The 27,120-nt window shown below is 43.1% G+C and overlaps 1 protein-coding gene across 6 annotated transcripts in view; it reads right to left on the reverse strand.

Annotated features, from left to right (window-relative positions):
- Positions 1-27,120, reverse strand: part of ESR1 (estrogen receptor 1) — a 305,869-nt gene that overhangs the window by 40,424 nt on the left and 238,325 nt on the right. For all 6 annotated transcript variants that reach the window (XM_056567295.1, XM_056567298.1, XM_056567301.1 and 3 more), the window contains one exon: positions 5,298-5,436. In XM_056567295.1, the coding sequence (XP_056423270.1) occupies positions 5,298-5,436 (139 nt within the window). The remainder of the gene's footprint in view (positions 1-5,297; positions 5,437-27,120) is intronic.

The raw sequence follows: 27,120 nt of genomic DNA on the forward strand, positions 1-27,120 counted from the left end.
TTTGTTAAAAACAAGCAGAGGTCTTACCTCCGCATAGACCCTATGACTGCCCTATCGACCTGCTCCCTGGTACCACACCGCCCCGTGGTAGGATTTACCCACTTTCTGTCCCGGAATCACAAGCTATGTCTGAGTACATACAAGAAAACCTCAAAAGAGATTTTATCCGGAAATCCTCTTCCCCAGCTGGAGCTGGATTTTTCTTTGGCACCAAAAAATATGGATCTCTCCGCCCTTGTATTTATTACCGCGGCCTCAATAAAATTACCGTAAAAAAATCGCTATCCTCTGCCTCTCATCTGCGAACTCTTCGACCAACTGCGAGGTGCCAAGATTTTCACCAAACTTGATTTAAGGGGCGCATATAACCTCATCCGTATTCGAGCAGGTGACGAATGGAAAACAGCCTTCAATACCAGAGATGGTCACTTTGAATACCTAGTCATGCCCTTTGGTCTATGCAATGCCCCAGCAGTTTTTCAGGACTTTGTTAATGAGATTTTTCGGGACATGCTGTACTCCTGTGTGGTAGTCTACCTTGACGACATCCTCATTTTTTCCTCCAACCTAGAGGAACATCGCCTTCATGTTCGTCAAGTGCTCCAACGATTACGTCAAAATCAACTTTACGCTAAAATTGAGAAGTGTCTATTCGAACCCAGCAGTCTTCCCTTCCTGGGATACATTGTGTCCGGACAAGGTCTTCAAATGGACCCTGATAAACTTTCTGCGGTAATGGATTGGCCTCGTCCCACTGGTGTGCGAGCAATCCAAAGATTTCTCGGATTTGCTAATTATTATCGTCAATTGATTCCCCACTTCTCCACCATCGTTGCTCCTATTGTAGCACTGACTAAGAAAAATTCTAATCCGAAATCCTGGCCGCCACAGGCGGAGAAAGCCTTTAACCACCTCAAAGCCGCCTTCTCCTCTGCTCCTGTCTTGTCCAGACCAGATCCTCAGAAGCCCTTCTTTCTCGAGGTTGACACCTCCTCTGTTGGAGCAGGAGCTGTTCTCCTTCAAAAATCCGCAAAAGGAAAAAATTTCACTTGCCGATTTTTCTCCAAAACTTTTTCTCCTCCTGAAAAAAACGATTCCATTGGAGACTGTGAACTATTGGCGATTAAGTTGGCCCTTGAGGAGTGGAGACATCTTCTGGAAGGATCCCTTCACCCCATCACCATTTATACTGATCACAAAAATCTGTCTTATCTCCAATCCGCCCCGGGGCTAAATCCTTGCCAGGCTAGGTGGTCGTTGTTTTTTGCCCGTTTTAACTTTCAGATCCATTTTCGTCCCGCAGACAAGAATGTCAGGGCTGATGCTCTCTCTTGTACCACCAATGCCTCTGAAGCTGATACCCTTCCTCAGCACATCATTCCCCCTGAGTGTCTGATCTCTTCTGCTCTTGCTTCTCTGGTGCCTACCCCTCCAGGAAAGACTTATGTTCCTCCCCGTCTTTTCCTCAAATGGGGCAATTCCTCCCTTCTGGCTGGTCACGCTGGAATCAAAAAGACTTTACAGTTTATTGCCAGACACTATTGGTGGTCCTCCTTGGAAAAGGATGTGACCGATTTCGTACGAGCCTGTACAGTATGTGCATGTGACAAGCCTTCTGGTCTTCTCCATCCGCTGCCGGTGCTTGAACAGCCTTGGTCCTACATAGCCATGGACTTCATCACTGATCTTCCTGTATCCCATGGCAACACTGTCATCTGGGTGGTCGTTGATCGTTTTTCCAAAATGGCTCACTTTATTCCGCTTCCAGGCCTTCCTTCTGCGCCACAGTTGGCAAAAAAAAATTTCTGCAGATTTTCCGTCTTCACGGGCTTCCCACCCATTTCGTCTCGGATAGAGGTGTTCAATTTGTGTCTAAGTTTTGGAGAGCTCTCTGTAATCAATTAAAGATCAACTTAAATTTCTCGTCCTCCTACCACCCGCAGTCCAATGGACAAGTGGAGAGAGTGAACCAGATCCTTGGTGACTACCTGCGACATTTTGTCTCCTCCCACCAAGATGATTGGGTCGACCTGTTACCCTGGGCTGAATTCTCGTACAATTTCAAAAACTCTGAGTCATCTGTCAAGTCTCCGTTCTTTGCGGTGTACGGCCGTCACCCGCTTCCCCCCCTCCCCATCCCCACTTCATCTGGAGTTCCTGCCGTAGATGAATTGACCCGGCACTTCTCCACTATCTGGAAGGAGACTCAAAAGTCCCTACAAGCTGGGTCCTCGTTACCTCGGGCCATTGAGAGTCAAAAGTCAAATCAACCCTGTCTCCTACAAGCTCCATCTTCCTCCTTCTCTTCGTATTCCTAACTCCTTTCATGTATCCCTTCTTAAACCTCTCGTTCTTAACCGCTTTTTCCTCAAGGTCACCGTTCCTGCTCCTGTCACTGGGTACTCTGACGTCTTCTCGGTAAAAGAAATCCTCGCCTCCAAGGTCGTCAGAGGTAAAAAAAAAAAAAAATCTTGTTGACTGGGAGAATTGTGGCCCCGAAGAGAGGTCTTGGGAGCTCATCCATAGGTTCCTTGGCTCCAAAAAGAGGGGGAGACCAAAGGGGGGGGTACTGTAACGCTGAGCGCTCCGGACCCCGCTTCCACTCCGGAGCGCTCGCGGCATCACTTCCCTGCTTGCTGCGCCCCGGTATATAAACCCCCTTCCCTTTCCTGTCCCTGCCGGATCTTGTTGCCTTGTGCCCTGAGAAAGCGTTTCTGTGTGTTCCATTGCCTGTGTATCCAGACCCTTGCCGTTGCCACTGACTACGAACCATTGCTGCCTGCCCAGACCTTCTGCTACGTCCAACCTTGCTCTTGCCTTGTCCTTGTGTACCGCGCCTGTCTTAGCTGTCAGTGAAGTTGAGTCGCTATCGGGTGGAACGACCTGGGGGTTACCTGCCGCTGCAAGTCCATCCCTCTTTGCGGCGGGCTCTGGTGAAAACCAGTAACCCCTTAGATTCCGTTCCCCTGGTACGGCCCACGCCATCACCTCACTGACACAGAGGATCCACCCCCGTGTCCTCTCCGCATACCAGTCCGGATCCTGAAAAGGAGCACTGCCAGAGCCCTGCAAAATGACCTCCAGCAGGTAAGGCTGGGTTCACACTACGTTTTCTCCCATACGGGAGCGCATACGGCAGGGGGGAGCTAAAAGCTTGCGCTCCCGTATGTCACCGTATGCGCTCCCGTATGTCATTCATTTCAATGAGCCGACCGGAGTGAAACGTTCGGTCCGGTCAGCTCATTTTTGCGCCGTATGCGCTTTTACAACTGGACCTAAAACCGTGGTTGACCACAGTTTTCGGTCCGATTGTAAAAGCGCATACGGCGCAAAAATGAGCCGACCGGACCGAACGTTTCACTCCGGTCGGCTCATTGAAATGAATGACATACGGGAGCGCATACGGTGACATACGGGAGCGCAAGCTTTTAGCTCCCCCCTGCCGTATGCGCTCCCGTATGGGAGAAAACGTAGTGTGAACCCAGCCTTACAAATGTGCATGTGTCCACTCAAACGGTCAGAAACAGATTCCATGGGGGTAGTATGAGGGTCCGACGTCCACAGGTGGGGGATGTGCTTACAGGACGTTTGGAATTTGCCAGAGAACACCAAGATTGGCATTGCATTGATCAGTGTTTTCGGTCAACGCATTGCATCAGTCGATTGCTCAAGCCTGGATTTCAGGCTTGGAGCAATCAATTACTGATCAGACGCTCAGGAGACAGGTAAGGGACCCTCCTGCTGCGTTCTAGTGGTCCCGATCAGCCCGATAGAGCTGCTGGGAAGCATATTTTTTAACTTTAGACAGGGTGATCAACTTTGATTGGCGTGTCTAAGGGTTAATAGCGCATGTTTCTGCGATCGGTGATGCGCACTATTAGCCACAGGTCCCGGCTTTCATTAGCCGTGTGGCCCCACGTTATATTGTGGGAGCAGGACAAAGGGAGACAGGACACAGAGAGATAGTGACAGGGAGATAGAGACAAGGGGGGAGATTTATCAAAACCTGTAGAGAGGTAAAGCTGCCCAGTTGCCCATAGCAACCAATCAGATCGCTTTGTTCATTTTCTACAGGCCTTGTTAAGAATGAAAGAAGTGATCTGATTGGTTGCTATGGGCAACTGGGCAACTTTGCCTCCCAGAGGTTTTGATAAATCTCCCCCAAGGAGATTCTCTGGACATCTCTACATCTCTCTACATCTCTGGAGTATAATACAGGGTATAACTTAGGAATCAGTACAGGATAAGTAATGTAATATATGTACATAGTGAAACCACCAGTGACTGCTGGTGGTGTCATTGGGGGAGATTTATCAAAACGAGGAAAAAGTGGACCAGTTGCCCATAGCAACCAATCAGATTGCTTCTTTCATTTTTAAATGGGCCTCTCAGAAATGAAAGAAGCGATCTGATTGGTTGCTATGGGCAACTAGTCAACTTTTCTTCTGGACATGTTTTTATAAATCTCCCCCATTGTTTACAGTTACATTACTTACAATTACATTACTTACCGCGACCCGTCCCTCGACAGGAAGTAACCTACTGGCATCTCTTGAAGAAAAACTTGTCCACCCCAATTCTTAAATGGAACAGCATGATTCATCATCTTTCTATCTACTAATCTCAGAAATGAAGGAGCACCACAGGGGTTTTACCAGACACATTGTAATAATGGCAAAGCAAATGGATGAAAGTGTAGTTGTGTATGGTAAAACTCTAAAGGAGCTACTGGCACCGCAGGGATTTTCTTGAGGGTCTACCTCATTTACCACCACTATTTAATCTTCTTTTATTAGATGAATGCAAATAAAAAAATATGTATGTCCATAAACCAAAAACAACTCTAAATATGTATCTTCTTAAAAACACAACTTCATAACTATTAATACATTTAGAAAAACAGCCTACACCTCAAGGACAGTAACTATTTTAGATGATGATAATGGTTGAGACCGTGCTTCAAATATAAAATATATATACATTTATTAATATACAGATATCAACATTCAGTGCATAGAATTCCCCTCACAGGGCCCTTGTGGGGGAAAAATTACATATATGTACCATATTAAAATATTGTTTTAAAAATCTTAAAATGAAAATAAAATAAAATACAACAAGACTGCAGTGTGACTTATAATCAAGCAGTCTGGTTAGACTGTTAATCCGGTATAGCGGAAAAAGTCCACCACAGTTAATGTAGCGATTAATACATTTATCCTAAATATTATTATACCAAGGACTAGATGTCTTGTAAACCATTTATCATCCATTTTAAGTATTTAGAGGAACCATACCTGTCTAGTAGGAGATTTGGCGCAAATGACAGTTTTCCTGGATGTTCCACTGAGCGCCAGATTAAACCAACCATAAGTATCTCAAGCCATGCACATTCCAAAAGATGAACCTGGTCATGAAGTGTCAAGTCTACAAAACCTGATGAATAAAAAACATACTATTATATAAGACATTCACTGCAATAAGCTTCAGAACATTTAAATGCAACATTGTTTTCAAAGGGGTATTTCGGTAAAACAAAATTTTTTATATGATACTCACCTACCTTGGTCCCCTGCAGTTTCCGTTCTAGTACCCTCTGGCCCACTGCTGCTCAAGGATTCTCCCTGCTTCTGAGATGAAATGGCTCAGCAGGACCTGTTGCTCAGCCAATCACTGGCCGAAACAAGACACTGCTGTGGCCAGAGAATGACTGTGCAGGCAGGTCCTGCTCCAACATCTCGTCTTGATACAAAGAGAAGCAGTGAGCAGCAGTAGACTGGAAGCCACTGCAACAGGAACAGGGTTGGTAAGTATAATTATTAATTATTATTATTAATTAGCAGCATTATTATTATTTATTGTTTGTCACTAATACTGTAGTATATTTTATTAGAGAAAAATGCCTCTTTTTCCACAAATGAGCCACTTATCCCCCCCCCCCCACCCCCCTGAATAAGAGAGAAGATGGACTATAAGCTCACTGAGGGATGCTGCTGTAGAAGTAGGAGGGGGAAATATGCAGTGAAAGATGAGCTCAGGTGAAACTGATAGCTAGAGATGAAGTTTGCAGAGAGGAGCATAGATTATGCTATTTCTTATGTACACACACCAACTTCTAAATGTTTTGACAAAGGTGTAACAGGTTCAGATATCAAATCCGAATAGGATAATTTGGGTTTCCTTTGATGCCGGTTCCCTCAAGGGCTGTTAATGTGAGCCAGGGTGTGGACAGTTCATACTTATGCTACTTCATCCTTCTGAATAACTGTTTTCTTTTTTAGAATGATTATTATGGATATACAGTCATGGACGTAAATGTTGGCACCCCTGAAATTTTTCAAGAAAATGAAGTATGTCTCACAGAAAAGGATTGCAGGCTCAGGGAGCATCAGTGTCAGCGCGAACTATCTGTCGGCATTTAAATTAAATGAAATGCTATGGCAGGAGACCCAGGGGGACCCCAGTGCTGACACAGAGAAATGAAAAAGCAAGACAAAATTTTGTCAAAATGAACTTAAGAAAAAATCCTTCTGGGAAAACATCTTGTGGACAGATGAGACCAAGATAGAGCTTTTTGGTAAAGCACATCATTCTACCATTTACAGAAAACGGAATGAGGCCTACAAAGAAAAGAACACAGTACCTACAGTGAAATATGGTGGAGGGTCAATGATGTTTTGGGGTTGTTTTACTGCCTCTGGCACTTGGTGCCTTGAATTTGTGCAAGGCATCATGAAATCTGAGGATTACCAATGGATTTTGGGTCGCACTGTACAGCCCAGTGTCAGAAGGCTGGGTTTGCATCGAGATTTTGGGTCTTCCAGCAGGACAATGACCCCAAACATACTTCAAAAAGCACCCAGAAATGGATGGCAACAAAGTGGTGGAGACTTCTGAAGTGGCCAGTAATGAGTCAAGATCTAAATTCTATTGAACACCTGTGGAGAGATCTTAAAATTGCTGTTGGGAAAAGGCACCCTTCCAATAAGAGAGACCTGGAGCAGTTTTCAAAGGAAGAGTGATCCAACATTCCGGCTGAGAGGTGTAAGAAGCTTATGGATGGTTATAGGAAGCGACTGATTTCAATAATTTTTTCCAAAAGGTGTGCAACCAAATATTAAGTTAAGGGTGTGAATAATTTTGTCCAATCCATTTTTGGAGTATGGTGTGGCATTATGTCCAATTTGCTTTTTTTCCTCCCTTTTTTTGTTTAGTTCCAATACACACAAAGGGAATAAAGATATGTATAGCAAAACATGTGTTACTGCAATCCTTTTCTGTGAGAAATACTTAATTTTCTTGAAAAATTTAAGGGGTGCCAACATTTACGGCCATGACTTTATGGGTATAGGTATAGGTTTCTGAGTTTTAAGAGGATTTCTAGGACTTTTTCTTTTTGTTGGCCTATCCTTAGGATAGACCAATAAATCTAATCTGTGGGGGTCTGCCACTCTGCACCCCACCATTTAGTTGTTTGCTAGTGCCACAGTGTTCACATATGCAGACAACAGAGCCAGGAGCAAACATTGTGTAGTGGCCCTGCTAGCTAGCGGTTCATCGTCTATACACTTTAATTGCTGACCATTTCACACATCTAGTGCTTTATCTGGCTAGATGAAGCACTTGGTGTACGAAATGGTTAGTCGCCTCCTGCCTATTGTATATCCCTTCTGTATCATATCTCCCCCTTGCATACCATTTGAGTATTTGACTCAGCAGAGTGCTGCTGCTTATTTCCACTAGTGCACCATTTTTGAAGTTTCATGTAGCAGAGCCCCATCAAGATGTTGCCTATGTTTACTACATGCTCCATTGCTGGATCGGACTAGTTCCCTTGCACTCCTGATGTAGTAGTGGCAGAAGTGTGACATTCATTATTCTTCTGTGTTGGGATATCTACAGTATGTTTAAAAGTTTGTGAATCCTTCAGAATTTAATTTTACATAAATCCTAAAGTAAACATTGTTCAATAACATTCTGGCTTGTCCGCATGATCTTTAGCAAACTGAAGATGGGCCGCATTGTTCAGTAGCTTTCTCATTGTTGTTCAATGTCCTTCTGATTATAGATACATGAGCACTAACTTTAGCTAATGCGCGAAAGGCTTCACTTAGTGGTTAACTTGGGTTGTGACATTGTGGACTATTATACACCTTGCTCTTGGCGTAATCTTTGTTGCTTGATCTCGTCTCAATTTTACTCCATGTGTACACAATGGCCCAGATTTATCAAACTTTGTGAGGTGAAAACTGGAGTGATTTTTCTACAGCAACCAATCACAGCTCAGCTAACAAGCTCTGGTAAAGTGAAAGCTGTGATTGGTTGCTGTGGGAAAATCACTCCAGTTTTTCCCTCACAAAGTTTGATAAATTTGGGCCAAGGGCTCTCATTTACTATTGTATTCCCTACAGTTTTTCCTCGGGTTGTGCATCCAAAGTGTATTGCACGCTGCATGCGACACAATTTGTGGCAGCCTGCGTCCAGAAAAACCTGAGGCTTCTCAGTACCCTCAAAATTTCCAGAAAAAAAGGAAAAAGGGGCATGGCCAGTGGGAAAAGGGGTTGTGTCACTGACAACAAATTTACTAATGTCCCCTCTGGAAAACCCAACAGCTCAGAGTAGTTGAAAGAAAATACAAAACATAGGAAAAGTACAAAATTCAGGGAAAATAGTAAATACCATGGTAAAATACCTGTCTGGGAAAAAAAACACACAGAAAACTACACTCCTAGTAAATCAGGGCAATTGGGTCTGATTTACTAAGAGTAGAGTGGAGTTTTCCTTGTGTTTTTTTTCCCCAACAGATATTTTTCCATGATATTTACTAAAGTTTCCCTACATTTTGCACTTTTCTCTACATTTTCCTTTTTTTTACACATGCTCTGAGCTGTGGGGTTTTCTCAGAGCTCATATCCACCACATTTTCTCTGGAAACCTTAGTAATTATGTTTGGATTTTTAAAAAATGTCAGGGACACGCTCCTTTTTGGCGACCATGCTCCTTTTACAGGTGACCACTCCCCTTTTCAGGTTTTCTAAGTAAAATGGAGAATTGGATGGGTTTTCGAATTTTTGGAGCATATTCTGGCGCAGACACAATTTTTGGTGCAATGTGCCAAATGATGGCGCACAACCCAACAAAACAGGTCGTGTTTACAATAGTAAATCAGGGCATATATGTCTGACTGGGGAATAGATATTGATAGATCCCTTGGCATATGTGAATTTACTTTTAGGGTCTATTCACATACACACAGTAGCCTGTGCATACTTGATGCGCAGAATTTAAAGTTGTGTTTAGTCATTTAAGTAACATTGAACTCTGCAGCTTCAAATCCTGCACCTCGAATATGCATAGGACACTCTCCGTGTGAATACACCATTGAACTAAAAAATAGCCTCAGAAGTAGACTTGCAAGCTGTCAATCTAGTTGGTGGCCACTACATCTGTAGTTGGGCAACGACTACATATTTTTATATACACTTGTAATACAGTTATGTAGTGTGATGTGGTCTGAAAGGTAGGCCCTAAGAATGATTTAATCAGGAATTTCAGTCCAACACTGTTGTTTGGTGCTCAGCTTCCAAAAACTTGACCATAGTTAGTAATCCAAAATGTCCCTGTCACTTTAATTTGTGTTGACTCTTTTCTGGCCAGATATCTGCACAGTTGTGCTTCTCAGGTCTCCTGCATTCCTCTCCCTAGCAGGGGACGTATTCCTGAGCAAGCTGTGTAAGCTTTAATTTACTGACACTGTGTCTCTTAGCAGCTGCTGCAGGGACACACAGATAAGGAGAAGTTAGAACATGACTCAGATGACTCAGCAAGAAACTGAATATCATATTAGCCTAAATGGGACCTCTATTTGATGTAATTATAATGGTCAAATATAAGGTAAATACCACAATATTTAAAAAAAAAAACATAAATTAAAGATATATTAAGTCATAGAATTATGTCTGCAGCATATCGATATTTTATGTTGGTGACCGTGCCTCTTTAACCCCTTAAGGATACTACCCATTTGCGTTTTAGTTTTTTCCTCCTTGCCTTCTAAAATCCATGACTTTTTTTATTTTACCATCCACAGACCCATGGGCTTGTTTTTTGCATGACCAATTTTATTTTGTAATGACACCTTATTTACCGTAAACTGTATGGCGCAACCAAAAAAAATTATTTTTGGGAGAAATTAAAAAACCATGCAGTGCACTTTATGGTAAAAATTTAATCTTTTGTATTGATCATGGCAAATCTGACAGGTTAATGGCAGACATCAGTATGATCACTGATGTCCACAATTCATGGCAGGTCCCTGTCTGCTGATAGCAGCCAGGACCTGCCATCCATGAAGCGAGCATCACCTTAATGCTCGTGACATGTACAGGACGTAAAAAAGTATGCATCAGGGCATACATTTATGTCTATTGTCCTAAAAGGGTTAATTAGAGACAATAGGGATCACATGGCACACTTTCTAGAGAGGTGACACCAAAGAAACTTGTAATAAAATAATTTAGAACAATAACAGTTGTACAACATGAATACAAGAACACAAATGATTATATTTATAGGAAATTAGTCTGGTAAATAATATACTCTCTAATGCTTGACATTGTACACTGAAAACTGTAGCTTATTTGCACAAATATTAGAAATGATAGACAAGAATATAACTTGTTCTTAAACAGTGCGGCATATGGTTTAATGAGCATAGAAAACTGCATCTCAAAATAATTTGAACAAATTTGCTCGATCAAAACAGAGGCTTGTATTCTAACATACCAGGAAATTAAACTAGAAAAATTAACTTGAAGACTAACACAGCATCATGTCTACAAATAGAAACTTTTCAGAACACAATGTACTATGCTGAAAGATCGGAGCTTAGCCCAAGAAGTTCAAGGTCTGGTCATTGCATGGAGCTATTAGAAAATAAAATGGATTTCTGGTGAAGACACCTGCAGACAGTATAAATAATCAGATGGTTTTCATTTTAAACCTAATTATTAATCCTTATTGCAAAATAAATAAATAATTGAAAGAAATAAAATCATTGGAATAAATAAAAATGATATATGAATGGTTGATTTCATCCTGTTGACCATTTTACGCTTCTATGAGCTTATGAGAAATGAAATGACTTGAGTTATACCATTAATGAGTTATACCATTAATAAATATGATCACATGTGCTTCAAACCTCATTTTAAAAAGGAATTCTTTATTTTCCTGCCTCATTTTTTTACCATAGCATAGCTGAAAAAAGCCAGGTTGCAGTACATTCAGAATTAGCTCACAGGCAGAAGAAAAACTACCTCAGTCTGTGATAAAAGGGGATAAGACATTCTTCAGATACAGTATATAAATGAAAAAAGAGAATAAAGGGCTAGCGGACTGCCTTAATGAATACTTCTGTTCAGTTTTTACTGAGGAAAAAGAAGGAAAAGGATCTCAATTAGGGAGGAAGACTAATGAATTGTTTGATCAGGGCCGGTTTTAGGCTTAGCGTGGCCCTAGGCAAAATCAAAAGAGGGGCTCCAAAAGTCGTAATAGTGCACTAACCAGATTTGCACATTTTTGGTCACTTCAAATACCATAAAAAATATCTAAAAAAAGCTATTGAAATTTCCCATCAAAACAAAAATGGTACCGATAAAAACTACAAATCACAGCGCAAAAAATTACCTCATACATCCCCATATACAGAAAAATAAAAGAGTTATAGGGATCAGAATAGTACAATTTTATATTTTTGTATAGTTCCCCCACATTAGGTTGGCAGTATAGTTCCCCCACATTAGGTTGGCAGTATAGTTCCCCCCACATTAGGGTGGCAGTATAGTTCCCCCACATTAGGTTGGCAGTATAGTTCCCCCCACATTAGGTTGGCAGTATGTTCCCCCACATTAGGTTGTAGTTCCCCCACATTAGGTAGACAGTATAGTTCCCCCACATTAGGTTGGCAGTATAGTTCCCCCACATTAGGTAGGCAGTATGTTCCCCCACATTAGGCTGCAGTTCTCCCCCATTAGGTTGGCAGTATGTCCCCCCACATTAGGTAGGCAGTATAGTTTCCCCACATTAGGTGCAGAGTGTTTTCCCCCACATTAGGTAGGCAGTATGTTCCCCCACATTAGGTTGCAGTCCCCCCCATTAGGTAGGCAGTATGTTCCCCCACATTAGGTTGCAGTCCCCCCCCCCCATTAGGTTGGCAGTATGGTTTCCCCACATTAGGTACAGTATGTTCCCCCACATTAGGCTGGCAGTATAGTTCCCCCACATTAGGTAGGCAGTATGTTCCCCCACATTAGGCTGCAGTTCTCCCCCATTAGGTTGGCAGTATGTCCCCCCACATTAGGTAGGCAGTATAGTTTCCCCACATTAGGTGCAGAGTGTTTTCCCCCACATTAGGTAGGCAGTATGTTCCCCCACATTAGGTTGCAGTCCCCCCCATTAGGTAGGCAGTATGTTCCCCCACATTAGGTTGCAGTCCCCCCCCCCATTAGGTTGGCAGTATGGTTTCCCCACATTAGGTACAGTATGTTCCCCCACATTAGGCTGGCAGTATAGATCCCCCACATTAGGTTGCAGTCCCCCCCATTAGGTAGGCAGTATGTTCCCCCACATTAGGTTGCAGTTCCCCCCCCCCATTAGGTTGGCAGTATGTTCCCCCACATTAGGTACGCAGTATAGTTTCCCCACATTAGGTGCAGTATGTTCCCCCATATTAGGCTGGCAGTATAGTTCTCCCCCATTAGGTTGGCAGTATGTTCCCCCCACATTAGGTTGCAGTCCCCCCCCCCATTAGGTTGGCAGTATGCTCCCCCCACATTAGGTTGCAGCCCCCCCCCATTAGGTTGGCAGTATGTTCCCCCCACATTAGGTTGGCAGTATGTTCCCCCACATTAGGGTTGGCAGTATGTTCCCCCACATTAGGTTGGCAGTATCTTCCCCCACATTAGGTTGGCAGTATGTTCCCCCACATTAGGTTGGCAGTATGTTCCCCCACATTAGGTTGACAGTATGTTCCCCCACATTAGGTTGGCAGTATGTTCCCCCACATTAGGTTGGCAGTATGTTCCCCCACATTAGGTTGGCAGTATGTTCCCCCACATTAAGTTGGCAGTATGTTCCCCCACATTAGGGTTGGCAGTATGTTCCCCCACATTAGGTTGGCAATATAGTTCCCCTCTTCCCCCCCCACCCCCTACTTTTTCTATGTTTCACATTTCCTTACCTGGCCGCACTCCGCAGGCTCAGATAATGTGGCGGGTCTTGTGGGCTGTGGGGATAATATGACGAGTGACATCTACTGCCGGGTCCTCTATGCTGCGTCAGGGACGTCACTCCTCATTTCCTGCAGCCGGACACAGAACGCTTCAGGACACGTTTTTTTTCCCTACACCGGCGCTGCAGGAAATGAGGAGTGACGTCCCTGACGCAGCATAGAGGACCCGGCAGGACACATCACTCGTCATATTGTTCGCACAGCCCACAAAACCCGCCGCATTACCTGAGCCTGCGGAGCGCGGCCAGGTAAGGAAATGTGAGAAATAGTGAAAGCAGAAGTGTCCGTTCTGCCGCTGGTCATGGTTTTAAAGTGACCGTGGCTGGGTTGATTATCTTCAACAAGCAGCCTGCACTGCGGACACTTTAAAATAGTTGCCCCCCCCCCTACTGAGCAGCCAGCAGGGGGCCCCCTGGGGCATGGGAGCCCTAGGCAATTGCCTGAGTTGCCCCCCCTAACGCCGGCCCTGTGTTTGATGCATGTGTCTTTACAAAGGAAGATGTTCTACACTTTCTGTCTAAAGTTAAGACAAATAAGTCACAGGGGCCTGATGGGATACACCCAAAATTATTAAAAGAGCTTATCGGTGAAGATTTATTCAGCCAGTTACTGGTAACAGGAGTCATCCCAGACGATTGGAAATTAACAAATGTTGTGGCCATTCACAAGAAAGGTAGGATGGAGGAATCAAGCAACTATAGGCCAGTAAGTCTGACATCAATAGTTGGGAAATTAATGGGAACCCTACTAAAGGTTAGGATTGTGAAACATCTAAAATCCCATGGTTTTCAAGATGAAAAACAACATAGGTTTACTTTAGAGAGATCATGTCAAACAAATCTTATTGATTTTTTGATTGGGTGACTAAAATAAAAGATGGCGGAGGGGAAGTAGACATCGCATATCTAGATTTTAGTAAAGCTTTTGACACTGTCCCACATAGAAGACGTATCAAAAAAACTACAGTCTTTGACTTGGACTTCCATATTGTTGTGTGGATTAGGCAGTGGCTGAGGGACAGACAACAGAGGGTTGTAGTCAATGGAATATATTCACAGCAAGGTCTTGTTACCAGTGGGGACCTCAGGGATCTGTACTGGGACCAATTTTGTTTAATTTCTTCATCAGTGATATTGCAGAAGGTCTCGATGGTAAGGTGTATCTTTTTGCTGATGACACAAAGAAATGTAACATGGTTTATGTTCCTGGAGGGATACTCCAAATGGAAAAGGATTTAGGAAAACTAGAAGAATCGTCAGAACTCTGGCAACTGAAATTAAATAAGTGCAAGATAATGCACCTGGGGCGTAAAAAACCCTTGGGCAGAATATAAAATATTTGTCACAGTCCTGACCTCAGTATCTGAGGAAAGGGGATTTAAGGGTCATTATTTTAGAAGACTTAAAGGAAGGAAGACAATGTAATAGAGCAGCAGGAAATGCTAGCAGAATGTTTGGATGTATAGGGAGAGGTATAAGCAGTAGAAAGAGGGAAGTGCTCATGTCGCTGTACAGAACACTGGTGAGACCTCACTTGGAGTATTGTGCGCAGTACTAAAAACCGTATCTCCAGAAGAATATAGATACTCTAGAGCAGTGGTTCTCAACCAGGGGTACCCTAGAGGTACGCCAAGTGTTGTGTGGGGGTACAGCAATTTGCTGACAAATACCAGCCATGCATTGGCCAGTATTTGTCAGCACAGAGCAAGGATTGAACAACTTAGTCACTGCGGCAGCCCACTATATTGTATCGTGACCAGAGCTGTGGCCACGGCCACCTTACGTGAGCTGCAGTGGCTGCCAGGCCTGACGTTTAATGTCCCTGACGTTGCATGGAGGTGTCGGCACAGCGCAGAAAATACAAATAGAAGATACAAACATTGTTTTGCAGCAATACAACATTTTTATGACTGATTGTTAACCCTCTCATAGGCAGTGGTCTAATGGTATAGGTGCACCTAGATTGGTCCTGGGATTTAACTGCATATTGAGTAGTGGCAACATTTGTATAATACAGTGTTTGGCTATATGTGATTTCTGCTTAACAAATATACTGGATATATGAACTGTGTTTTATGTCTCCGTATTGTGTATGGGTATTCCTGCCTATAATATTTTAACATTATTGTTGGTCTAATATTTTGGAATAAAATTTATAACATTTTTGGAATAATTTCTCTAGTGGTGTTTCTTGTATGCAAAAGAATTAGAGACCTACAAAATGCACAAAAGTTAAACCAAAAATTGCTGATTTTTAATCACATCATATCTCCAAAAAATAAATTAATTGAAAGATTTTGATCACATCATATCTCAGAAAAAAAACTATTGAAAGATCAAAAAGTCCCATCTAAACCAAAATGGTGCCAATAAAAAAAAAAACAGGGTGATTTTAAGCATGCTTATTTTGTACACAAAAAGTCTGTACAAGAATACAAACATTATGTAAAAAAGGTTATTGTTGTCATTATATTGACCCACAGAATAAATATAAAATGCCAGTTTTACCATAAAATGCACTGTGCAGAAATAAAACTCCCATAATTTGTAAAATGAAAGGTGTCGTTGCAAAGTACAATTTGGTGAGCAAAAAACAAACCATTACATGGCTCTGTAGATAGAAAAATAAAAGACTTAGGTCTCTTAAGAAGCATGGATAAAACATTTAAATCGCCAAAATAAAAACATTGGCTATGTCCTCAAGGCCAAAAACTCGCTGTGTCCTTAAAGGGTTAAAGGACAGCTGTCAGCTGGATGGCTGTTAGGGTATAAACGCAAAGTGTACCTTTTCTGGAGCCAATTGGGGTTGCCAAACTTATAAAATCGCCTTTTTACTTCTTAGTGTCAAGGAGACTGGACCAAGTGCCCCGACCTGGCATGGCTCCTCACTCTCCTCATCTTGTAGTCCCTTCTTTATTGATGTAATCGGCTCGGCTTACAATCAAGGAGGTGAGGACGAGTGAAAAGGTATACAAGGTTGTGTCTCGTGAGCAGCTTTCTCCACCTCATTGGTACTTAGCTGAGAATTAACCCCTTGGGGACGGAGGGTTTTTTCTATTTTGCACTTTTGTTTTTTCCTCCTTACCTTTTAAAAATCATAACCCTTTAAATTTTGCACCTAAAAATCCATATGATAACTTGTTTTTTGCGCCACCTATTCTACTTTATAATGACATCAGTCATTTTACCCAAAAATCTATGGTGAAACAGAAAAATAAATCATTGTGCGACAAAATTGAAGAAAAAATGCCATTTTGTAACTTTTGGGGGCTTCCGTTTCTGCGCAGTACATTTTTCGGTAAAAATGACACCATATCTTTATTTTGTAGGTCTATACGATTAAAATGATATCCTACTTATGTAGGTTTGATTTTGTCATACATCTGGAAAAAAATCATAACTACATGCAGGAAAATGTATACGTTTAAAATTGTCATCTTCTGACCTCTATAACTTTTTTATTTTTCTGCGTAAGGGGGGTATGAGGGCAAAATTTTTGCGCTGTGATCTTAAGTTTTTAGCGCTACCATTTTTGTATTGATTGGAACTTTTGATCGCTTTTTATTAATTTTTTCATGATTTAAAAAAGTGACAAAGAATACGCTATTTTGGACTTTTGAATTTTTTTGCACGTACGCCATTGACCGTGCAGTTTATTTAACGATATATTTTTATAATTTGGACATTTACGCACGCAGCGATACCACATATGTTTATTTTTATTTAAAAAAAATGTTTTTATATGGGAAAAGGGGGTGATTCAAACTTTTGTTAGGGAAGGGGTTAAATGACCTTTATTAACTTTTTTTTTTGCAATGTTATAGCTCCCATAGGGAGCTATAACACTGCACAAACTGATCTTTTACATTCATCAATCGATTTCATCGCGGCGATCCCGAACAGCTCCCTGAGCCAACCAGCGATGGTTTACTTTCACTTTAGACGTGGCGTTCAACTTTGAACGCCGCGTCTAAATGGGTTAAAAGTGCGCGGCACCGCGATCACGCTAGTAGCCACGGGTCCCGGCCATTACTAGTTGCCGGGCCCGACCCGCTATAGGTACACCCTCCGTCCCCAACAGGTTAAAAAAGGTGATTTTGACAACTACCATTAGCTCCAGGTAAGGTACACACTTTTACACACTAGCAGCTATCCAGGGGTGTCTGCAGCTCTTAAAAGCAAATAGAGCTTACAGATTCCTTTAATGAGTCGACAATTAAACATAAGAATGAATATTGCAACCTGCAATATTTACTTAGTGCAAAAATGTAACAATCGCAGAATTGGCACTCAAAGTTACATGGAATAAGGAATTCAATATAGCATTATAACCTTATACATTTATTAAAAATTGTATTCAATAAAAAAAATATATAAACTATATACAGTGGAGAAAAAAGTATTTAGTCAGCCACCAATTGTGCAGGTTCTCCCACTTAAAAAAGATGAGAGAGGCCTGTAATTTTCATCATAGATATACCTCAAGTATGAGACATAATGAAAAAAGAAAAAAGTCCATAAAATCACATTGTCTGATTTTTAAAGAATGTATTTGCAAATTATGGTGGAAAATAAATATTTGGTCACCTACAAACAAGCAAGATTTCTGGCTCTCACAGACATGTAGCTTCTTCTTTAAGAGTCTCCTCTCATTACCTCCACTCGTAACCTGTATTAATGGCACTTGTTTGAACTTCTTATCAGTTTAAAAGACACCTGTCCACAACCTCCAACTGTCACACTCCAAAATCCACTATGGCCAAGACCAAAGAGCTGTCGAAGGACACCAGAAACAAAATTGTAGACCTGCACCAGGCTGAGAAGACTGAATCTGCAATAGGCAAGTAGCTTGGTGTGAAGAAATCAACTGTGGGAGCAATTATTAGAAAATGGATGACATACAAGTCCACTGATAATCACACTCGATCTGGGGCTCCACGCAAGATCTCACCCCGTGGTGTCACAATAATCACAAAACGGTGAGCAAAAATCCCAGAACCACACAGGGGGGCCTAGTGAATGACCTGTAGAGAGCTGGGACCAAAGTAGCAAAGGCTCCCATCAGTAACACACTACACCACCAGGGACTCAAATCATGCAGTGTCAGACGTGTTCCCCTGCTTAAGCCAGTACATGTCCGGGCCCATCTGAAGTTTGCTAAAGAGCATTTGGATGATCCAGAAGAGAATTAGGAGAATGTCATATGGTCAGATGAAACCAAAGTAGAACTTTTTGGTAAAAACTCAACTCGTGTTTGGAGGAGAAAGAATGCTCAGTTGCATCCAAAGAACACCTACTGTGAAGCATGGGGGTGGAAACATCATGCTTTGGGGCTATCTTTCTGCAAAGGGACCAGGATGACTGATCCTTCTAAAGGAAAGAATGAATGGGGCCATGTAGCGTGAGATTTTGAGTGAAAACCTTCCATCAGCAAGGGCATTGAATATGAAATGCGGCTGGGTCTTTCAGCATGACAATAATCCCAAACACACAGCCCGGGCAACTAAGGAGTGGCTTTGTAAGAAGCATTTTAAGCTCCTGGAGTGGCCTAGCCAGTCTCCAGATCTCAACCCCATAGAAAACCTTTGGAGGGAGTTGAAAGTCCATGTTGCCCAGCGACAGCCCCAAAACATCCCTGCTCTAGAGGAGATGTGCATGGAGGAATGGGCCAAGATACCAACAACAGTGTGTGAAAACCTTGTGAAGACTTACAGAAAATGTTTGACCTCTGTCATTGCCAACAAAGGGTATATAACAATGTATTGAGATGAACTTTTGTTATTGACCAAATACTTATTTTCCACCATAATTTGCAAATAAATTCTTTAAAAATCAGACAATGTGATTTTATGGATTATTTTTTTTTTTTTGCATTATTTCTCTCATAGTTGAGGTATACCTATGATGACAATTACAGGCCTCTTTCATCTTTTTAAGTGGGAGAACTTACACAATTGGTGGCTGACTAAATACTTTTTTCCCCCACTGTATAATAAAACACTCATTGCAGGCAATAATCCAATATAATAACTTGCATATAAACTCTCTGATTTATAAGACAACTTCACACTCTGAAAATAGGACTTCATTGTATGCAAGTTATTAAAGTATGACGTGGTCTTGTTAATCAGAGAGTTTATATGTAAGTTTTTATAGTGGATTATTGTCTGACAAGGGTCATGTGGCTCACTGGGGAGTGTTTTATTTTTTATATATATATATATATATATATATATATATATATACATATATATACATATTTTTAAAATTTTTTATTTGATACCATTTTTTAATAAATGTATATGATTATAATGCTATATCGTATTTAAGATTCCTGATTCCATGTAACTTTGAGCGCCAATTCAGTGATTTTTTCGATTGGTTTATTTTTTGACCTTTGGGAATAGGTGTCTGTTTGGCTAGCTCAGTTAAAGGAGATCTGTAGCGCAATATAACTTATCCCCTATCTGAGCGCTGGGGCCTCCCGGGATCTCCTGGATGGAGCTGCAGCAGTATCACTTTTTATTTACTTTTTATTTTTACCTTTTTCAACTTTTTTTTTACACTTTTTATGTCCCCATAGGGGACTATCTATAGCAATCCTTTGATTGCTAATACTGTACAGTGCTATGCATAGGACACAGCATTGCTCAGTATTATCGGTGATCTTCTGCTCTGGTCTGCTCGATTGCAGACAAGAGCAGAAGACCCCCGGAGACGGCCGGAGCTAGGTAAGGGGACCTCCAGCTGTCATGCTGGATGATCGGATCTCCGCGGCAGCGCTGCGGGCGATCCGATCATCCAATGAAAGTGCCGCAATGCGGCAGGTGCTGTGATCTGTATTGATCACGGCATCTGAGGGGTTAATGGCGGACAGCCGCGCGATCGCGGATGTTGACCATTACGGGCGGGTCCCCGGCGGCTGCTAGCCGCCGGAACCTGCCGTGTATGACGCGAGCACCCTTCCGATGCTCGCGGTCATACACAGGACGTAAATGTACGTCCTGGTGCGGGAAATCCCACCAAACCAGGACGTACATTTACGTCCATGGTCGTTAAGGGGTTAATGCAAATCTTCTGCACCTTAAGGGTACATTCCCACTTGGCGTATATGCAGCGTATTTCATGGTGTGCAAAATCTGCAGCAGCAGCGGGAAATATGCTGCGTATCCCTCGCTCACCATACACACAAAGCTTTCCGTCGGCAGCCCTATGTGTGCACTGAGTTTTGGAGGTGGAGCCATGTGTCACAGTCACGCCGGCACACGGCCTTGCCTCCAAAACTCACTGCACACATAGGGCTGCCGCCTGAAAGCCTTGTGTGTATGGTGAGCGAGGGATGCGCAGCGTATTTCCCGCTGCTGCAGATTTTGCACAGCATGAAAATAAATATAGTTTTACCATACTGTAGTCACCTTTGTTGACAATTTGTAGTATCCTCTTGATTTTTTTTTTTTTATATGACAGAAAAATTTAGTTTACTATTTTGTATCTGTTAAAATGTTACTTCCCAGCATCAGCTTCATTAGGAATCTTGATTAGGGCAATGTGCTAGGGAATAGTAGCTACATTAGGTTAGGTAGAACCTGGTCAGTAGAGCTCGTATGTATATTTCTCATACAGCATGTGGTTTCCACTGGGCTATAGATGACCATGCTTTCTCTTTATCAAGTTGTTCCATAAGGACAGACCCTCCTTAAAAGACAGCCCACCACTATGGCATTTAGATCAGTCATTTTGATGTAAAATATAAAATGGAGGTTCCCCCTACAGGGGGAACAACAAGGGATAGAGCAGGAAAGAGATTTTAAATAAACAAAAGGTAGGGTGTAAATGATGATATATGCATGTGTGTTCTCATTGTCCCATCTATGGCTGAATGTACCATGCTGCCCTCTGAAGGAATGACAGGCTATGTTGAGATCACAAAAATTGGTCATCTGTATTTTTGTCCTCCCTTCTGACACATAGGAAAGGCCCACTCAACCAATCACTGGCAGCAGTTAACCAATTATTGGCCGTTGGGACAGAGAACAGAAGTGCAAAACAGCGCCATTAGAGCAGCACCAGCAGAGGATAGGTGGCAAATGATTATGTGATTTTCCCTCCCACCTTAAAGGGGTACTCCGGTGGAAAACTTTTTATTTTTTTAAATCAACTGGTGCCAGAAAGTTAAACAGATTTGTAAATTACTTCTATTAAAAAATCTTCATCCTTCCAGTACTTATTAGCTGCTGAATACTACAGAGGAAATTATTTTCTTTTTGGAACACAGAGCTCTCTGCTGACATCACGAGCACAGTGCTCTCTGCTGACATCTGGAGTGTGCATGTACAATTTTAGGTGCAAATGTGTATGCAAAGTATTATTCTATGCTTTTGATTTCATATTCATAAAACATGTGACAGATGCACTTTCTTTGTGTTAAAAAAAAATGCGTTGTGTTGCATTTTCATCTCTACCAAAATCTTCAGCACCATGCTCTTTATCCGGCCCTGATGAATACAGCATAGAGTTTCCTATAAAATTCATCTCATGCTACTTAAAATTTCCATCTGAACAGTGAGTAAGAGTGAACCAAATTCAAAAAGGCAGACTGAGTTATATTGGTTCTCTAAATGCAGTGTTCCAGTGAGGTATATTTTGTCACTGCCTTACTTTACCTTCTTATATTCTATGGTATGCTTAAGAATTCATCACAGCTTTCCAGTAAAAAGATGGGGTTAATATGTATGCTCCCTATATACATAAGTCTAGTTTTCCTAAGCCACATTGTCTCAAGGCTAGAGGAGTTGATGTTTCACAAGTTGGAATGAGAGCAAAGTTGCAAAATCTTTCCAGGTGTAATGACTCTGGTTGGCAACCACCAATGTACCACCTGTCCTGGTTCTTTCCAGCATCTCGCAACATTATCTATGCTATGTGTCTGCTGTATTTCCTGGTCTTCCTGCTCTGAGGTGTCCCACTAGGGACTGCGAGCGAGCACTGGCTTAGATTTATAGAGCCATCATGCACTCCCTAGTGTTCAATACTCCTCTGCTGTGCAAGTGTTTACTGACCATAAGCTGCCATCTGCCACTTTGTTTTTGCCTTATTCCCTGGAACCTTACCTGTCTCTCCTTGCTGCACCTGTGGCCATCTTGACTAGATGTTCAAGCTTCTGCTATAATCGTTAATTTCTAACGATAATTTATTTTCCCTTAGTCCTAACAGTAGCACAGATGGGGTATTCCACCCCCCGCGAACTGGTAGGACAGATGGAAGTTTTATTGAACCTAATTAAACAATCAGTAAAGACACACCCACAACCCCCTGTATAAGTAAGAGGGTCATCCTCTGCCTCATTGTGTAGTAACAAGAAGAACTAAAGGCAAATAATAGAAGAAAATAACTTAACTAGGGAGGGAAAGTTGTGCTACTGTTAGGACTAAGGGAAAACAAATTATCGTTAGAAATTAACGATTCCCTTACGTCCTAACCAGTAGCACAGATGGGGAAATGGCAAGCAGAAACCCTATGAGGGAGGGCTCTCATGCCTGACGGCAGATAATACTGTCCGTCCAAATGAGGAAAAATCGGCCAATCTACTGTCAAGTCTGTAGTGGGTGATAAATGTGGAGAGTGAACTCCAGGAAGCAGCTTTGCATATATGTTCCAAGGGAACAAGACTCCTTTCCGCAAAGGAGGTAGATACAGACCTGGTGGAATGAGCTTTTACAAACTCAGGAGGCTCCTTACCTTGGGATACCATGGCAATACGAATGGCATCTTTTACCCATCTACTGATGGAGGGCTTTGAAGCTTTAAGACCTCTCTTGGGTCCTGAAAAGAGAATTAGCAGATTTTCATCCTTCCGAAACTCCAAAGATCTTCTTATATAGATCTGGAGACATCTCGAGATATCTAGGCAATGAAGAGCCCTATCTTCATTGGAGGATGGAGGAGGAGAAAATACTGGCAGGGATATAACTTGATTTATATTTTGGAATGATGGAACTTTAGGTATAAAGGATGGCATGAATCTGAGTAACACTCGATCCGGCAAAAATTTAGTATATGGTTCAAGTGCCGAGAGCGCTTGAAGTTCCCCAATCCTTTTGGCTGAAGTGATTGCCAGTAAAAAAGTTATTTTAATGGTAACAAACTTCATGTCCACCTCCTCCAAGGGCTCAAAGGGGGGAGATGCTAACCCCTTGAGCACCATCGATAAGTCCCATGCTGGGACAGGTTGTATAATTGTAGGTTTTAACCTTGAGGATCCCCTCAAGAATATTTTGACTAGTGGGTCTTGAGACAATGGTTTATTGAGAAAGGCAGAGATGGCTGATACCTGAACTCTGAGTGTGGAAGGAGATAGATTCTTGTCTAATCCCTCCTGGAGAAAGTTGAGGATTGTGGCAACAGCTGGATTCTGTCCAGGTAGTTGTTTCTTGGAGCACCAAGACTGAAAAGTTGTCCAAATTCTTTTATAGGCTCTGTTAGTGGACTCCGCTCTGGAATGCGAGAGGGTATTCAAGACCGCACTAGAAAGCCCTTCTAGATGTGGAAGGGACTGGTCATCCTCCAGGCTGTCAGGTTGAACATTTGAAGATTTGAGCAGCTGTGAGTGTCCCCCGACACTAGTGCTTGCTCTGGGGGAAGCCTCCAGAATTGTCCCCGACTCATTTGCAAGAGTTGGGTAAACCAAGCTCTCTTGGGCCAAAATGGAATTATGGTTATGACAGAGGCTTGGTCCTGCCTGATTTTCATCAATACCCTTGGGATCAAGGAAATTGGAGGGAAGATGTAGGCCAGCCTGAACCTCCATGGGATTGAGAGAGCATCGATTGCTACTGGGTTGTCTTCCCTGTACAGAGAACAAAATCTCACCACTTTGGTGTTGAACCTTGTTGCCATAAGATCTATTTCTGGCATACCCCACCTGAGTGTTATTTGTTTGAACATCTCTGGATGGAGAGACCATTCTCCAGTTGAAAGTCCTCTGCTCAGGCGGTCGGCGATCACATTGAGAGATCCCCGAATGTGAACTGCCGACAGGTGGGTTAGGTTCCTCTCTGCCCAATCCAAGATCAGACCCACCTCTCTGAGGAGGCTTTGTGATCAAGTGCCTCCCTGCTTGTTGATGTACAATACAGCCGTCATGCTGTCGGATTGGATCTTTACTGCTTTCCCTTGAAGAAGAGAAGCAAAGTGGAGGAGTGCTAATCTGATGGCTCGAATCTCGAGGAGATTGGAGGCTAACCCTCTCTCCTGAGGAGACCAAGATCCCCGCACTAACAGATCCAAGAGATGCGCTCCCCAACCTACAAGGGACGCGTCGGTAGTAAGTATGATCCAAGGGGGTTGGATCATTGACTTGCCGTCCTCGAGGTGAGACCACCATCTGAGAGAGGACCGGACTCGATAAGAAAGGGAGTGGCACTTGTTTAGGCCCGAGGGCCTGAGATTCCAAGTGGCGAGCACCTCTGATTGAAGAGGGCGTAGATGCCAAAGAGCCCAAGGAACCGCATCCACGGTAGCGGACATAAGTCCCAACATCCGCATGAGAGTGCGAATGGAAACTCTCCGGGGTACAGAGAGAAAAAGGGCCGATTCCTGCACCCGAGATTTCCTCTCGGGAGAGAGGTAAAGTGTCATGGAGATTGAGTCGACTATGAAGCCGAGGAACCTCACTGAGGTCGTTGGGAGGAAATTGGATTTGGCCCAATTGACTATCCACCCTAACTGGTGAAGGAAGGATACTGCTAGTTGCAGATGTTGGGACAGGATCGCAGAAGAAGGAGCTCTGAGGAGCCAATCGTCTAGGTAGGGAACGATGCTGAGCCCCTGGAGCCTTAGAGCAGCAACTACCGCTACCACCACTTTGGTAAATGTGTGTGGGGCCGAAGAAATTCCAAACGGGAGGGCTACAAACTGGAGGTGTTTTAGAACTCCCCCTACCTGAACTGCGATCCTTAGATACTTTCTGGATACCGGATGAATAGGAATATGAAGGTAAGCATCCTTTAGATCCAGAGTAGCCAGGTAATCCCCTTGCGAGATGAGGTTGACCACAGATTGAATAGTTTCCATACGAAAGCGTTTGTGCTTTACATACTGATTGAGATATCTCAGATCTATAATCATCCGCCAGTCTCCTGTTACCTTGGGAACTAGGAAGACTGGAGAATAAATTCCTGACCCCCGCTCTGCAAGAGGAACTTCCTCTAAGGCATTCTTCTGGATGTATTCCAGAATGTAGGTTTCTAGCGCCCCCTGTTTGATTGGTGAAAGAACTCTTGTCTCCACATAATTGGATGGGGGAATTAATTCGAGGTCTATCGAATAACCATCCGAGATTAATCTCAGGACCCAAGGATCCTGAATGTGGAGGGACCAGGCGCTTGAAAAGTGGTGAAGACGACCACCAACTGGAATCTGGGGGGCAGGATGGGAAACTGGAAAGGTCACCTCGGCAAGGAACCCAGAGCTTCGTAGAAGCCCGCAGTCAGAGCTTTCTGTTGTCTTTGGGGCCACGGGAGCGTTTTCCGCCCCGGCGTTGATTACCCCAGTCTCTCTGAGGCTTAGGCTGGGGGGCTGATCCGCCCCCAGAACGCCGTCCTCGACCACGAAAGGAGGAATAAGGAAGGGACTTGCCTTTCTTGTCAGAAAGTCCCTCCATAATGCGGTCCAGCTCAGCTCCGAAAAGAATGCCGGGTTCGTAAGGCATAGCACATAAGGTGTTCTTGGAAGAGTTGTCAACCTTCCAAGGTTTTAACCATAGAGGACGTCGTCCAGCGGAAGCCAGGGCCATAGACTTGGAGGCCAATTTAAGATGCTGGGTGGAAGCATCGCACAAAAAATCAACGGCCAGATTGGACGTCTTGAAGGATGAAAGAATTTCATCTCTAGGAACCCCCTGGTCCAAATCCGACTGGATGTTAGAAAGACGGGTCTTCAAAAAGTTTGCTACCTCAGAGCAAGCTATCGTCACTGATGCAGACGCAGAAGCAGTGGAGTAGGAGCGCCTCATGGCACAGTCAGCCTTCCGATCCATTGGATCCTGCAAGGAAGACCCATCCTCAGCAGGGACCACTGTCCTCTTGGACAGTTTGGCAACTGCCATGTCAACCTTAGGGACAGGGCCCCAGGAGGAAAGCTGAGATTCCTGTATAGGAAACATGGTCTTAAATCTTTTAGTTAAGACCGGACCCTTTTCTGGTTTTTTCCATTCCGTTCTAAGCACGGACAGAAGGGTATCATCCGCTTTAAAGACCCTAGGTCCCTTAGAGGCGGAGGTAGAGGCTTCCCCGGGATCAACATCCTGGTCCCCCGACCGGATGGATCTCAGAAAACGCTGGGTCTTTTCCAGCGGAAAGAAATAGGATGCAGTGACCTCCTCATCCGAAGAGGAGGACTTGGAATCTTCTCTCTCCTGATCCACAGACGTCTCCATTTTGGGAGGTGAAGAAGGTCTGGCGCGTTTCTGAGAGACAACGTGTTTCAGCTCCTCAATAGAGGCTTGCATAGCCGCCATGTTAGAGGAGACCCACACATACATATCTTGGACTGTAGGTTCAGTCTGATGGGAAGGTAGAGACTTAGCCCTACAAGGAGGGCACCTGGAAAATTCATAATTATCCTCAAGGGGAGTATTGCAGTCATGGCAAGAGAGGTGCTTGCGCTTGGCGGATCTTTTTGCCAAGCCTTCACGATCCCCTGAGCCCTCGGTCGACATATCTAGGTAAATATGAGAGGTGGATTAGATAATGTAGCAGCTAGCTAAAATATAATTAAAATACCCAAAGTTCTCAGCAAGAGACCAGGTAAGATAGAGAGATAGGGAAACAG

The sequence above is a fragment of the Hyla sarda genome, chromosome 3, assembly GCF_029499605.1.
Source record: "Hyla sarda isolate aHylSar1 chromosome 3, aHylSar1.hap1, whole genome shotgun sequence".
Classification (NCBI taxonomy): Eukaryota; Metazoa; Chordata; class Amphibia; order Anura; family Hylidae; genus Hyla; species Hyla sarda.